Source organism: Hipposideros armiger, unplaced genomic scaffold (genome assembly GCF_001890085.2).
Source record: "Hipposideros armiger isolate ML-2016 unplaced genomic scaffold, ASM189008v1 scaffold_1120, whole genome shotgun sequence".
In the NCBI taxonomy this organism is placed as follows: domain Eukaryota; kingdom Metazoa; phylum Chordata; class Mammalia; order Chiroptera; family Hipposideridae; genus Hipposideros; species Hipposideros armiger.
Window position 1 is genome coordinate 55,879 of NW_017732470.1, and position 15,166 is coordinate 71,044.

General features: G+C 43.0%; 1 protein-coding gene across 1 annotated transcript in view; it reads left to right on the forward strand.

The window, feature by feature from the left end:
• The window catches only part of LOC109376402 (calreticulin-like), a 28,974-nt gene extending 15,086 nt beyond the window's left edge, over positions 1–13,888 (forward strand). The window contains 4 exon segments of the mRNA XM_019632319.1: positions 2,090–2,203; positions 3,049–3,192; positions 7,464–7,556; positions 13,144–13,888. Of these exon segments, the coding sequence (XP_019487864.1) occupies positions 2,090–2,203; positions 3,049–3,192; positions 7,464–7,556; positions 13,144–13,392 (600 nt within the window). The 3' untranslated portion in view covers positions 13,393–13,888.
• Positions 13,889–15,166: the final 1,278 nt, after the last annotated feature.

The window sequence follows — 15,166 nt, forward strand, 5'->3', positions numbered from 1 at the left end:
CACAGGGGTCGCCTAAGACCATCGGAAAACAAAAAGATATTTACATTATGATTCATAACAGTAGCAAAATTACAGTTATAGAGTAGAAACGAAAATAATTTTATGATTGGGGGTCACCACAACATGAAGAACTGTATTAAGGGGTCACGGCATTAGGAAGGTTGAGAACCGCTGCATTAGAACCTGGGTCACTTTTTGACAACAAAAGTGTTGACAGGGAGATTGTGTGAAATATATTCGTTGATTCATTATCATTTCCTGGAAAGCTGCACTGGATATGGCTAGAAGTAGGACATTCCCGTGATTGAGAACCCTCCTGGGATTCAGAATCTAGTGGGGGATGCAGACACACACGCAGAAGAAGGTCACACTGTGCAATTAGTGCTGAGAGTCAGGGAAGTGGAATCCTTTGGGAGCCCAAAAGAGGCTCCTAACGCAGCCTGAGTTGGGGTGCAGGTGGTGGTCTGGAAAGGAGGCAAACCTTGAGTGATTTGGTTAACCTTGAGGTTGGAATCATAGACTGGGGTCAGACAGATATGGGTTTGAATCTGAGCTCCACCATTTACTAACTGTGAGACCTCAACCTACTAACAATTAGACGTTGGGCAAGAAACATGATTGCGGTCGAAAGTCAATTTCACAAACAGGGATTTTTATAATACCTATGTGCAAAGGTTGTTGTGAAGATTAAACGAGCTATTTATACATAATATAGTGGCTGGTACATAGTAAATCCTTAATATACAGCACTTAAATGTTAATAATGTGCTGAATTTCAAACAGTGAATTCATTAGAGCAAGGAAAGTGGGAAACTGGGTTGGAGCAAAGACATTCCAGACCCAGGGAACAGCAGTAGCAAAGGCTCAACAGTTAGGAAAGTAACATGGTTGTGTGTGTGAAGGACTGAAAGCAGCAGTTTAGTATTCTGGGAGCATAAAGTTCAAGGTGGAGAGCAGTGGGAAATGTGGTTGGAATGGTCTGTTGGATCCAGGTCATGAAGGGCCTCACCTGCTATGTTTGCTACTCCACAGTCAGAGGAGGGTCAGCCTCAGGCCAAGGAGATGCTTATGGGTCAGCAAGGGACCCAGCAGCTGGAATCCAGTCCCTAAGAGGCCTGCAGAGAGGCAGGCAGTAGCCCTGCCATGTGTGTGAGATTCAGCAAAGAGCTTCCTTCCCAGGGGGAGGAAGGTGTGGTCAGGGAATTAAGGCAGACAACCAGGTGAAGTGCCTGGGCTTTTAGCACCATGGGAAAATTAAGGGTTAAATTTTTCCCTGGCCCAGCTGGCAGCTCAGGGCACAAGACTAAACCTCCTGGTGAGGACCCTGCACCTGATGTAGTCAGGGTTGGCTCAAGGCCAAGGAAGGGACTGCAGGACTCTATGCTCCCTGCTGAGTGAACTTGGAGAAGATGGAAACTAGTTAGTTAAGCAGGGTTCTATCAAGACAATGGGCTCCAGGATAGGCTGCTGACTGTCTCAGGAATCACAAGCAGCTGAGACAGCCCAGGAAACAGTGAACTTTCCCAGTCAATGCTGCTGAATGACTGTGAGTCTAGTAGGCGGGGCATCCGAGCCCTCAATCAGTCTGGGCAAATGGTCAGCACCAAGACGAACTGCCAGGTAGACAGAGCAAAACTTCGGAGGCTTCACAGCAGGGGAAATCTGAAAGTTGGAGTAGGCTGTTTGTGACTGTCTTGGGAACTAGAAAGGACCTGGGGTACAAGGGAGGACTGGTCCAGGTCTGGGAGCATGCTGGAGTACAAGGCAGGTCATCAAGAGAGGCCTTCAGGGAGAGGGACCCAGGCTGGAAGACCTGTTCTGACAATAGAGACACATAATTGGGGGAGCGGGAAAGTCAGAAACAAGGGACAGCCCCATCTTATTTGAGCTTAAAGTACTCAAGGTCGTGTGATAATGAGCTTGAGGAGGGGGTGAAGTTGCTTTTCTCTCCTGTATTGGGTTTGTTTGCAGAGTTCTGAACTGGGCTTTCACAGGGTGAGGACAGGAGGGTGGCAGGCATGGGGGCCAGTTCCAACCTGGCTATATACTCTGGATCCCATCTGTCTCATGGAGAAACATTTTGTTTTAGGACTGGGCGGACTTTGAATACGTCCCAGACCCAGATGCCAAGAAGCCAGATGACTGGAATGAGGCGATGGATGGGGTGTGAGAAGGGTCCCTGATACCAAACCTGAAGTATAAGGTGAGGGGGGCGGGTCTCTCCTTCCAATAGATGTGAGAAATAAGACAGAACAAATGTAAATTTTAATTTACAAAACAGACACACTGAGATCCTGTCTGTGGTCGCCTCCCCCCGCCCCCGCCCCCAGTAAGACTATAGCCTCCTCTGGGCCCTGTTCTCAGGGTTGTGCCTACCTGGGAGATGGAGCGGGCTGGTAAAGGTCAGCGCTGGGAAGCAGAGGTCCAGGCGAAGGGTTTGTCTAAGGTGGTGGAAAGCAGCCAAAAAACCACAGTCAAAACAGGAAATTGTCTGGGGCCAGGAACTGGAAGTCTCAGAAATGGTCCAGAAAGGGAAAGCGCGGCAGATGAACGAGCCAAAAGCGTTGAGGGGGGAAGGAATAACTGCCTTTTAAGGTCTAACTCCTGACCTCATGTCAAATGCGAGAGGGAACTTAAGGAATAAGCCACCAAATGGTCCAGAGATAAAATTCAATGAAGCAAGCATGATTATATATGGCCAGTTTCCTCTGCTACACACCAGGAAGGGAATGGCTCCAAGTGCAAGAGTCCTTAGATGGCGTTCCCTGTGAAGCTACGTTTTCTTAACCTCATGCACAAACTTATGCAGAGAGATGGGACCAGGCTCAGAATTGGTCTCTGCCACCTTGTTTGGCTCCCTCTGGATAAAAAAGGGAACTTGGAAAAGCCTTGTGCATTAACTCAAAGAAAGGGAAAACAATTTTCCAGAAATCCTGCCCTGAATCCTTATGCCTAAGTACACAACTGTCTTTATAATTGTCCTTTCTGATTACATGAGAGGAATGGAAAAACACTAATGCTGTGTTTACTTTTTGGTTCTTTGCTTAGGGACAATGGAAACCTCGGATCATTGATAATCCCAATTACCAGGGGGAGTGGATTCACCCAGAAATAGACAACCCTACATATAAGCCCGACCCCACCGTTTGTCACTATTATAACATCGGTGTTCTCGGCCTGGACCTTTGGCAGGTAAAGCTCTCTGAGCTCAGAGCCACTGATCAACAGTCCCTCTAAAGTTTCCACAAAATGGAAAGAGCTGTAAATCACAAGCCTTGAATGAATCTTGATCTTTCTAAGCCTCAAACTGCTTATCTTTAAGATGGGGCTAATTATATTCATCCTAATAATTTAGCTAAAATTTATCAAGTCCCTATCATGTACCAAGTACTATATTAGAGACTTTGCAAATGCCATTTAATTCTCACTATGAAATCTCCTGTTCCTAAATGTGAAAACTGAGGTTCAGAAAAGTTAAATAGTTTTCCTGAAGACATATCCGGTAAGCAGAAAACCTGGGATCCAGGTGCAGGCCTTTCTGAGGCCAGATTCAGGGTTCCAATGCTTCACACTGCTGTGCTGGTCTTACATGGTTCTTGCGGGAAGTTCTGGGGATAGAAGTGAATTAGAGATGTTACAGAACTTTGAAATATTAAAATCCCTAGACAGATGTTGGGCGTGATTGTCCCAGTCACGATGACATGTCCTGACCTAGCCTCCCTGCCTTTGCCAGTCATCTTTCCTGGCTCTGATTGGAAGGGAAAGAGAAGGGCTCAGATACCCAGGCCTTCATCTATCTCCCTCTTCCCAGAGACCTGTTATTAAAGATAGGGAGGATTCTTCCCCAAGTCAGGAGAAAAGAGAGTACCTCAAGCACCGGCCCCCAAATGAGGGCCTCAGCCCAGGAGGCCTCTTAGAAACTTCAATCTACGAAGTCTTGGAATTCCCTTGCAGAGGAAGGGAACTCACTTTTGTTAAATGCTGGCCTGGGATCAGTACTTTACTTATATTACATCCTTTAACTCTCACAATTCTGTAAAGTAAGTATTATTATCCCTTATTATTACCCCATGTTACATTTGAGAGAATTGAGACCCAGAAATGTCAAATGACGTTCCCAAGAATACACAACTAGTGTATGGTAGAAACAGGATTCAAACAAAGGTCTGTCAACCTCTAAAGTCCTTGCTTTATTGACTACACCCACTATATAACAGAGCCCCTAGAAACCACAGCCTCTTGTCTTTGGGTGTGTCCTGGAAGGTCCCATGGCCAGGGAAATCTCTATCTCTGACCAGTGATTTCTACAGTCTAGGGTCACCAAGGGTCTCTTGGATAGATACCCCCTATTTGAAGCTCTCTTGGTTTATTCATTTTCCACTTTATTTATTTCTACTTTGTTGGTTTTCTGGCTCAGTGAGACCAGCATAGGACTGCAAGGAGATGGTAAATTACAACGTGCACAGCAGGGGTTCAGGAGAGAAGGAAGAAAGGAAAAAAGGTGGAAGGAAGGAAGGGTAGAAGGGAAGAAGGAAGACATTATATCCTGCTTGCTTTTTTTTTTTTTTTCCAGCTGAGCCATCCTGCCACCTGTTGGCAGCTAAGCAGCAGCTCAGCTCAGGCTGGGAATCAAACCGGCGACCCTGTTGCTCAGAGCTCGCACTCTTGAGCAAACTCTTAACCAACTGAGCCACTCGGCCAGCCCCTATATCCTACTTTCTTATCTGAAGAATGTGGATACAGTTTGCACAAGTATCCATTGTTATCTTTTTTTTTCAGTTGTCCCTTTTTAATAAATAATAGTAACTTTCTACATCTTGTAAAAATATGTGGTCATATTAATATAACTAATCTGATTGTATCCTTAAGATGCATTGTTTTTTTCACTGAAAACATTAAAGAATACATTTTAAACTGTATCTTTGTCCATCTACAAAATTTTAAAATTACTTGGCACTAACCACTGAGTTCTATCAACCTCTCTAAGCAAGCATACCTTTCCATTGGAGAATTTAAGTCACACAGAAAGAATGCTTCTCATACTTTAACACACATACGAATCACACGAGATCTTATTGAAATGCAGATTCTGATCCAGCAGGTCTGGGATGAAGCCTGAGCAACTACATTACTAAAACTCCAGCATTATCTCTTAACCTTTTATTTTTTCTGATGACACAGTTCTGCACAATGTTGACATCACCTTTGCAGGCATCCTTTTCCTTCTAAGTTTTTGTTGGGTTTGGCTCTCATAGCTGCCCCACCTATCTGCCCCACCCACTCAGCCCACCCAGCACATCCAGTTTACCACAGGGTCCCTGCACTGTGCTGGAAAAGCCTAGTGACTCAGGGCCGCATGGGGATGGGCAGAATTCCCTTAGCGGCCCTGCCCCAATCCAGGTTTCCAGCCTTCAAATACTCTGTAAGCCCAGTTGCCCACATGGTCTGTCCTAGCCTAGTAAGCTGGTAAGCTTTCTTGCCTAGTCCCTACCATCTCCTGCTCTCTGTCCCGAAAACTTCATACACAACCCCTTTGCTTTGTTTTGTTTTGTTTTGTTTTGTTTTGTTTTGCTTAGGCAAAAGTGATTGCATTCTTTCATCAAGACAGAGTCTGGGAGGAGATGGCAGCAGACAAAGAAAATTCTTTCTCATACCTTTGGGACTCCTTATGATCTTTGAAGGAATAATGACACAAAATGCAGTGGGCGTAGCCTTGCCATAATGCAGAGCATGTTGACATCCCTGAAGCCATGTTTCTGTGTCACAGCCCTGTGAGGCTGGGAGGGTAGGACTTACCATCTCAATGTTACTAACGAGGAAGCTGAAGGCTCAAAAAGGTGACTTGACTTGTCAAGAGCCCACAGCTAATAAGTGCCCAAACCTACATGCTTTCCATCTTATGATCAAAGTGCGACAACACAGGAAAATGTAACTTTCAGTGAATGAACATCATAGGCTTTACAGTCTAACAAGTCTTTTTCGAGTGTTCTTTTCTTCTGAGAACTGTATATTTTCTTCCATTTTCCAGGTGGAAACATGGAGGCACCGAGAAGGTGTGAGTGGACCAAGGTCATTCACCTAGTAAGTTTTAGAAACCAGGACTGGCCCTCGTGAGCTGATTCTTAGTTGGAGGCAAAGCCTCCTTGTGTAAGGAGTATGGGGGGTCACGGGGGCACCAAAGAAAACAGGGGAGATTAGGAATGTTTCTCATGGGAGTAGGGAAAACGGAAGGGCCAACAAATGAGCAGTTCTTTAACCAAGACTGCTGACAACTCAAAAGAGAAAAAAGAAATCCCAAAGGTAAAAAAATATCTTAGAGTTGCACAAAGAATTATTAAAATTGATTTTAAAACTGGCTCAGAGCAAAATAATCTCTATTCAAAGTGGCTATTTTGTCATTTATTTTTCTGTTGGAGGCAGGGTTGGTGGGATGATGTAAGCCAAATAAGTCTTTCTCATTAAAAAAAATAAATAAATAAAACAAAACTGTTTTCAAACCCTGGAGGAGGGACATTTGATAACACATACTGCAAACTGTTTCTTGGCCACATAACTGCTCCCACACAATTCACTTGCTGATTTATTTAATATATTGCTAAAGTTAAAAAAAACAAAACATACAAGAATGACCATCCTTTTGCTCTTTTGAAACATATCCAGATCCTAAAAAGTTATGATAATAACTATTACCATTTATTATTATCTGTCAGACACTATGCTTTACATATATTATTTCTAATTCTCATGACAGCACTGCAAGGGAGTTATTTTCAATACTTTTCTTATGAGGCATTAGGCTCAGAAGAGTTGAGCAACTTGCCCAGAGTCACACAGCTAGTATGTGGTTGAGTTGGTCTGTCTGACTCTGTGAGTTCTGATCTTTCTCTTCTGTTCCTTTATCATTAAATCAACAAACACTAAAATTGTTATATACCATCTGTATTAATTCACCGTTTCCTTTAATTGTAAATACTACATACGTTATTTTAAGAAAATAGAGCAATATGGTAGAGCATCTAAACTCTGCTCACTTCTTGTCAGAGATTTTCTTTTCCCTATGTTCTTTAAGTTTTCCTGGTTATATTAAGGAGAAAACTTTAAAAGGGGCATCTATAAGTGGCACCAGAGGTAGGTGTTGCCAGTCTGAGCTGAGGTAAGAGCAGTAATTGGGAGCCTAGCAGAGTGAAGAAAATTTCTTCACAACCCTCTAAAACAGTGGTTAGAGGCTTGCAGCGCCTGGAGCTTCAGGAAACAATAAATTAATTTCTTTCTACAATGGATCAACCAAAGTGGTACAGCATTCTGAACCCCTTGCATTGTTAATCACCTTTGTATTCCTCACTCCACCTTAATTATTGACTAAAAGCTCCCTTGGCCTGGGAGTCTGCATTTAGCAAAGCCCCAGTGATTTTTTAAAATCTTATGACCTAGTTGTAATAATCCCATTGTTTTCATTTCAACAGGTGAAATCAGGCAGCATCTTTGATAATTTCCTTCTTACAAATGATGAAGAGTTTGCTGAAGAGGTTGGAAATAAGGCCTGGGGAATAAGAAAAGTATGATATTCCCCTATCCTACCCTGAATTCCAGGTGTCTGACACCTCATTTGTACACTGTTCTTTGCATTTTAAAAGTCAGCCTCACAATCATTGTCTCATTTGCTGGGCACAGGGGCCGGCCAAGTGACTCAGTTGGTTAACAGCTCACTCAAGGGTGCAAACTCTGAGCAACAGGGTCACCTGTTCAATTCCCGGCCTGAGCTGAGCTGCCGCTGAGCTGCCAACAGGTGGCAGGATGGCTCAGCTAAAACAAACAAAAAAATCATTTGCTGGGTACATGGCCCTGTGAGTGCCAGGGTTGGGTGGAGCGGAAGAACTCAAATTCATTGGACATCGACAACTTTGTACTTGACTCTGTGAGCACGTTCCAAAAGTTACTCCACTTAGCCCTGAAAACAACCCAGCAAGGTAGATATTGGGTTGTCGGAAAAGTCATGACGTATTTGTTCCACGTTTTTCATTGCAAAAATGCGTCGTGACTTTTCCGACAACCCAATATTATTCCCATTTTTCAGATGTAGGAATTGAGATTCAGAGAGTATATATAAACTGACCAAGGTCAGACACAGCCTTTAACTTGTTGAATTGGAACTCACAGTTCTTCTGTTTCACTCTCCCTCTTCAAAGTATGGTGATCTAGAAGGCAGCCACTGAATCCGTTTCTGATGAATGACTTGGAGAAAGAACAAAGGTGTTAGTGCTGTTTACCAGCTTCCCTGCTCTCCTAGAACTATTTTATGGGTGGAATGATATCTGGGACAATGGCTTCATGATGGTAACACCCTCCATCCAGACTTCCTGGTTCTGCAGGAAGGTCCATTCAAGCAGGTTTGTGGCCAGTTTGTGGATTACCCAATAGGCAGACTAAGATCATGCTTAGAGTGCCAGGAAAGCACAGGCATAAAAAAATTTTTTTTTTGAGCGAGAACTTTGATACTTAATATTTCCAAAGAAGCAATGAAGTAGTCATCATGGAAAAAAAATAAAAATTTATTAGTCTTTCAAAAGCTTTTTAGTCTGGTTTTGTTTTGCTTTTACTTTGGAGTTATCATCTAATATTGTTTTGTTGAGGCAATATTACATATTGGTTAAGAGCGTGAGTTTTAGGTTGCTTAGGTTAAGAGCTAGATCGCTTATGTTCAAATCCAGGCTCCATCACTTACTGGCTGTATGACCTTGGAAAAGTTATTTAACCTCTCTGATTTTCAGTTTCCTCATCTATAAATTGAGAATGATAATAGCAACTATCTTATAAATTCTTGGCATATAGCAAGTGCTCAATATATGGTGCCTGTTGTTATTAAACCATACATTCACTTGACAAATTTTGTTGAGTGCCTGTTCAAAGCACTGTTATAATTGCTGGGGATATATCAGTGAAATAAAGCGGAGATATTTCTACCTTCATGAGGCTTACATTCGGTTAAGGGAGCCCAATAAGAAACACATAAAGAAGTACATATACATGGATCAGATGGTGAGATAAATGATGGAGAACAATAAAGCAACAGAGAGGGCTGTAATAATGAGGGTTTTGCGCTTTTACATAAGGTTGGTCAGGGGAGCTGTGGTTGAGTTCGTAACATTTAAGAGACCTGGAGGAAGTAAGGAGCAAACCATGCAGCTATCTGAAGAAGAAAAGCTTTCTAGATAGCAAGAACAGCATATGCAAAGTCCTTGAAGTAGGAGCATAGCTTGCTTGTTCAAGAAAGAGTAAGAAGGCCAGTGTGACTAGAACTGAGTGGGAGAGAACAAGAGTAATTGGGGCCATATCCCTGAGTAAAATGCCACCGGAGCCATTTTTAGTAAAGGCATGATATGCACTGGCTCATAGTTGCAGATATTACTCTGGCTGCTGTGTTACATGTGACTATAGGAATAAAAAAGAGACTATCGCGGAACAAGGCAAAAGTAGGTGGTAGTGGTGGACAAAGGAGAAATGCTCAGGTTCTAGATCCATTGGAGGGCAAAACTCACAGGAGTGATTAGATATGAAATATTGAATTTAGGTTTGGATACAGAATATGAGTGAGAGTAAACAAGAACGGCTCCAAGGTGTTTGACCCAAGTGATTAGAAGGATGGAGTTACTGAGATAAGGAAGAAAATGGAGAAGAATATTTGGGGAAAGGGGTGGGGACAGAAATAAATAACATAGTTGTTAAATGTTAAGTCAGATGATTATTAGAAATCCAAATGTCAAGGAGGCAATTGAATATGAGTCTGGAAAAGAGATATAAATTTGAGAGTCATTAGTCTACAGGTAATACTCAAATTCCTATATAGCTATATGAAATCTCCTAAGGAGTGGGTGTATATATTGGGTTGTCAGAAAAGTCATGACATATTTTTTCTATGTTTTTCGTGACTCTGACAAGAGCAGTGTCAGGCCGGACGAGTGGCGCATTGGTTAAGAACTGGCTTGGGATGCTAGAGGGCGCCGGTTCAGATCCCACATATGAGGGCCTGTGACACTGTCCTCTACAGCTAAGATGCTGAACAACAGCTCAACCTGGAGCTGGGCTGCCGTGGGGTGACAGCGACGGTGTAGGTGGCAGTCCCCTGCTGCAGTGGGTTGCCATGGGCTACTGTGTGTAGCTGGCAGCCAGCATGAGCGGCCAGCAGCCGCAGTGAGCGGTCGTCCAGAAGCCGGTGACTGTTCTGCCTCACCCAGGAAGAGCGCAATGATGGTGCCAACTTGGGCCAGTGAAGCAACGTCCTCCACAACTAGACTGAAGAACAAAACGACAGCAACTTGTCTGTTCCCCTTCCCCCAACTCCCCAAAAAAATCTTTAAAAAAAAAAAAAGAGCAGTGTCAATGGAGAAGTATAGGCAAAAATGGGTTCAAGAAAGAATGGAAGAACTAGAGACAGCAGGTATAGACTAGTCTTTTGAGGAATTTTGCTGAGAAAATGGTGGAGAGAAGGGGGTGGTAGGTAAAGGGAAATGGTCATTTTTTTTACGTATAGATCTTCCTGTCTACTTGTTTTCTTTCTTTTTTTTTTTTTTTTAATTGGGGAATTGTGGCAGGGGAGCAGTGTTGGGGAATTGGGGAAGGGGACCAGCCAAGTTGTTGTTCTTCGGTCTTAGTTGTGGAGGGCGCCAGTCGGTATCTGGCTACCCGTTGGCAGCTCGTGGCATCTAAGCTCAAGGTGCTGTGTTCAATCTCAGTTGCAGGTGGGCGTAGCCACCATCCCATGTGGGAGTCAAACCAGCAGCCTTATTGTTAAGAGCACGTGCCCTATCCACTGAGCCATCCGGGCGGCAGTTCAGCTCAAGGTGCCAGGTTTGGTCTTCAGTTGCGGGCGGGCATGGCCCACCATCGAACAGGCTGTCTTGTTGTTAGGAGCACATGGTCCCACCAACTGAGCCATCCTGTTACCTGTTGGCAGCTCAGCGGCAGCTCAGCTCAGGCGCAGCGTCACTGGCCCATGTGGGAATTGAACTGGTGGTTCTGTTGCTCAGAGCTTGCACTCGTAAGCTAAGTCTTAACCAAATGAGCCAGTCAGTAGGCCTCTGACTACTTGTATTCTAATGGGATGCTTCAGTGAAGGCAGACACAAGGTAGGAGAGAAAGAGGATAATTTCTGGAGCAATGTTCTTGAGAATATGAGAGTGGATGAGATCTATTTCCCAAGAAGATAGGTGAGCTTTCCATAAGAGTACAGCTATTTCATCCATAGTCACAGGAGTAAAGAATGACTGCATGAGAATAGATACAAATAGGTGGGTAGATGTGGTGGTGAGAATATGTTTTGGTTGGATTCTCTGGGAAGCAGCCACCAAGATGGAGTTAGAAATATAGGCAATGTATGGTGGATAATGCCTAGGAAAGATGAAGGGTAGAGGGTGTGGGAATAGGCAGACAAGTCTGACACCTGTGAAAGCAGAGGGAAGAAGGTGGAGGATTGGGTAGGAATTGCGGCCTACTGAAGTGTAGCTCTGAGAAAGTCTCACCAACTCAACAGGGCTCCAGTGAGAAGCCTGGCTATACACGAGTGCCATTTTGGAAATGGCCAGACCCTAGTGCTCCCGCCATGCTCAGCCATTGGCTGGGGGCTGCCTTGGAGCAGCATGTCCTGGGTTCAGATGCTGCTGGGGATCCCCAGGTGCTGCAGCTACAGGCACTTGGCTCACTGCATTCCTCACAACTGATTGACAAGTTCTTCAGGGGAAATTCAAGCGGAGTACCTCCACGGCTGCCACAGAGTAAGTGGAAAATTACTTGTGATTGTGAAATAGGAAGTAAGGCCAACAACTTAGCACAAGATTGGGAGAGATATGTTAGAGGTTTGAGGAGAAGACGGTGAAAAATAGTTATCCAGGGAGAAGGAGAGTGAATCAACCACAGAAAAGTAGTAGGCTTACTGGCTAGCCCTTAAGGGCTCACGTGAGTTTAATAAGAATGAGTTTAAAATGAGAACAATCAGCTTGGTTTTATTGTTTCCTCTGCTTAGGTGCAGGCTGGAGAGTTGGATTTAACCAGAGTTGAGGGTTTGCCCAATGAAGGGAGGAAGGGCAAGGGAATTGAGGATGTTTGCAAAAGATTGATCACACAAAAATAAAGGAGAAAAGTGAGGACATGAGTTGGTTGAGAGCTAATGAAAAGAAGATAGGTTCAGTGGATTGTTGTAGGTCCAGCTGGAGTTGAGGAGATAGTAGAGTTGGTGGAGCTGGTAGTTTTTGATTACCTTTGTTTGGCAAGAGCAGTTTGGGGGGGTAGAAACAGATCGGTGAGTAGAGCAATGAGAAGAAAGTGAAGAAACAGAGAAATTAATGATAGCCAGTGCTTCCCAGACATAAGAAAATGGAGGCCTTATTGTGAGAGGTGTTTTCCCCTAACAATGTGGGAAGCACAACAAGATGTCAAGCATTTGCTCCCAGCAGGATTTTGGCAGGCCCCAGCCTACTGGGCATGTAGGTTCTCAATCTAACTTTGTCCCCCAAGAGGAGTTTGTACTGTGTGTCAGTTTTTAAAGGCCCCTCTGAATAGAAAAATCTATGAAGATGGTTCTAGGGATCAAATTCTGGGGCTTGGATGAGCACATTAAAGAACACAGAAAGAGTCCCATTTCTGACTTGATGCAAGTTTTTTGGTCACAATTCAAAAACAAATCCAAAGAGTTCCTTAAAGATTGTGTTCCTGTGATGTAGCAGATAGAGGGCCAGACTCAGAGCCAGAAAACCTGGTTTCTAATTCTAGTTCTACTACTCACTAGCTACATAGCTTGGGCAAGTCATTTAATCTGTCCGGACCTCAGATCCCTCTTCTAATAAGGGAGACTAGTAACACTTACTCATACATTGCTGTGAAGAATAGCAATGATGTGTGTAGATTGTCTTGCACAGAGCTTGCAATACTGTCGGCATTCAGTAAATGTTTTTTGAATCTGAAATAATTTTATTTATGAACAAATTACACACACACACTTCTCTCCACCCCACACATACTGAAAATTTTTATGTAAATAAACACCATCCCAGAAATCTTTTAAGAGTGTGGGAAGACGCCAGACATTTCTAAAGTAGGTTAACTTTGTTTATACCATCTGTAAATTATTTTGAAATTCCACATTCTAAACAGGATGTAGAGAAGCAATGGAGAGAACTGTATGAAGAGACGGAAAAAAGAGAACAGAAAGAAGAAGCCAAGAAGAAAAGGGAAAAGGAGGAGGAAAGGGAAGATGATTTCTGGAGAATTGAAGAAGAGGGAAGTGAAGAGGATTTTGCTGAGGAACCAGGAAATGACAGGCAGACGAAGGAAGATGATGCTGAAAGAGTGTTTCTGGGTAAAAATGAAGAAGTCCTTATTGACCAGAAGGATGTACTGTAACTGCAAAAAAATGGTTACATTCAGAGGCAAATGATTTTGCTTAGAAGGAGAAATGTTCATGAGGTTGGCAAACTCTGGGGAGCAAAATTACTTGCCCTTTTTGAATGAAATTTGGATTTGTATTTCTACCCCACCACCTCCTTTGCTCTGTCCAGCCTTAGGAAGGTCACATAACCTCTTGCGGCTTTTATTTCCTTGTCAAGGGAAAAGGAGTGATAATTCCTATTTCATGAGGTTGTTGTAGGGATTAAATGAGCTCTGTGTATAATGTACCTCCTATAAATATACGATCAACAAGTAGTAGCCATTGCTACTATCATTATCATGATGTTTATGAAATTAATTGTTGGTAACTAAGCTTCTGTATAAACTTGATCCTCACTTTCAATTTATCCCTTACATCCAAGAATTTCATTTTGTTTAAATATCTGTACTTCCTAGTACTTACCGAGCAGTTCTGAGGGTTGTACTTGTGGTTGATGATGTTTTCTTCTTGCAGATGTATTGAGCACTTAAAATAAAAATCAGACATAACATAAAAAAAGATACATTATGAAAGTCCTTTTGCTTCTCTGCCCTATCTAATTTTTAATTAATTATTACTTGTTTGCTGGTTTGCTGGTCTTACATTTACCTTTTTGCCACCTGCTCACATCATTTTCATATGCATTCACTTAGCCCTTTATAGATTGCAAAGCACTTTCTCATAAATTTGAGGAGCTCCTGCAATGTGCTCATTTAACACTTATAGCAGCCGTATAGGACGCCATTATTATCGTCCTTTTACAGATTCAGAAACTACTCAGAGCGGGAAGTAATCTAACTTTCCTGTGTCTCGTTTTTCACATTTGTGAAATGAGATTAATAAGGGGACCTACTGCAGGCTCAGCTGTGAGGATTAAATGCTGACTCCTTCCTTCCTTTGTTTTACCAGAAGTACTCAAAGGACTAATCCCAGTCTAGCTGGTGAGTCAGGCCCATACATAGCTGTCGTATGATAGCACAGGGCTACAAATACGGGTCTGGAACTTAGTAAGTGTTTAATAAATATTAGTTGAAAGAATGAACAAAACTCTGGCTGGTGGATTCAGGGAAGATTTCATGAAGGAAGTGACTTTTGAGACAGATCTTGTAGAATGCATGAGTCTGTCTGATGGAGAAGGGGATGTGTGGATCAAATTTCAGAGTCAAAGAGTAGGGCACCCGGATGACAGGAGGTGGGTGGTGAGGTCAGGGAGGAGCACAAGAACTCCCTTCCTTCTTTCCTGTAGGTTGGTGCCTGGTGTAGTTTTTGGGCTTTACAATCTTTGGACTATTCTGGTTTGGGAAATTTGCCTTTGCAGGGAGGCAAAACTTGACCCTTTTAGGGTCTTTGGCTGGGCCTGAGAATTCCATTTGATTAACAAGGAAGAAGCATACCAATTTATTTAATGGAAGTTTTATGTGTCACAGGAGCCCTCATAAGAGAATAAGAACCCAAAGAAGCAGCAAAACCTAAATACCTTAATACTAGTTTGAACAACGAGAGGCAATTGTGGGAAATAACGAAAATATACAGGGAGGCAAAAGAAAGATATGAATTATTTTAACAAGGTCTCTTTGTGCACAATTCTCTGTGTCAACTTTCCATCCTTGATGATAAGAGTGTTTCTTATCTGATATATGGAGGACAGCTCTCACATGGGAGTTTTCTGTTTTCACACAGAAAAAGGGAGATCAGAGTGTCCCTTTTGTATCTGCTGTTTTTCAAGTGCCTTTAGCTGAAAATAATCCT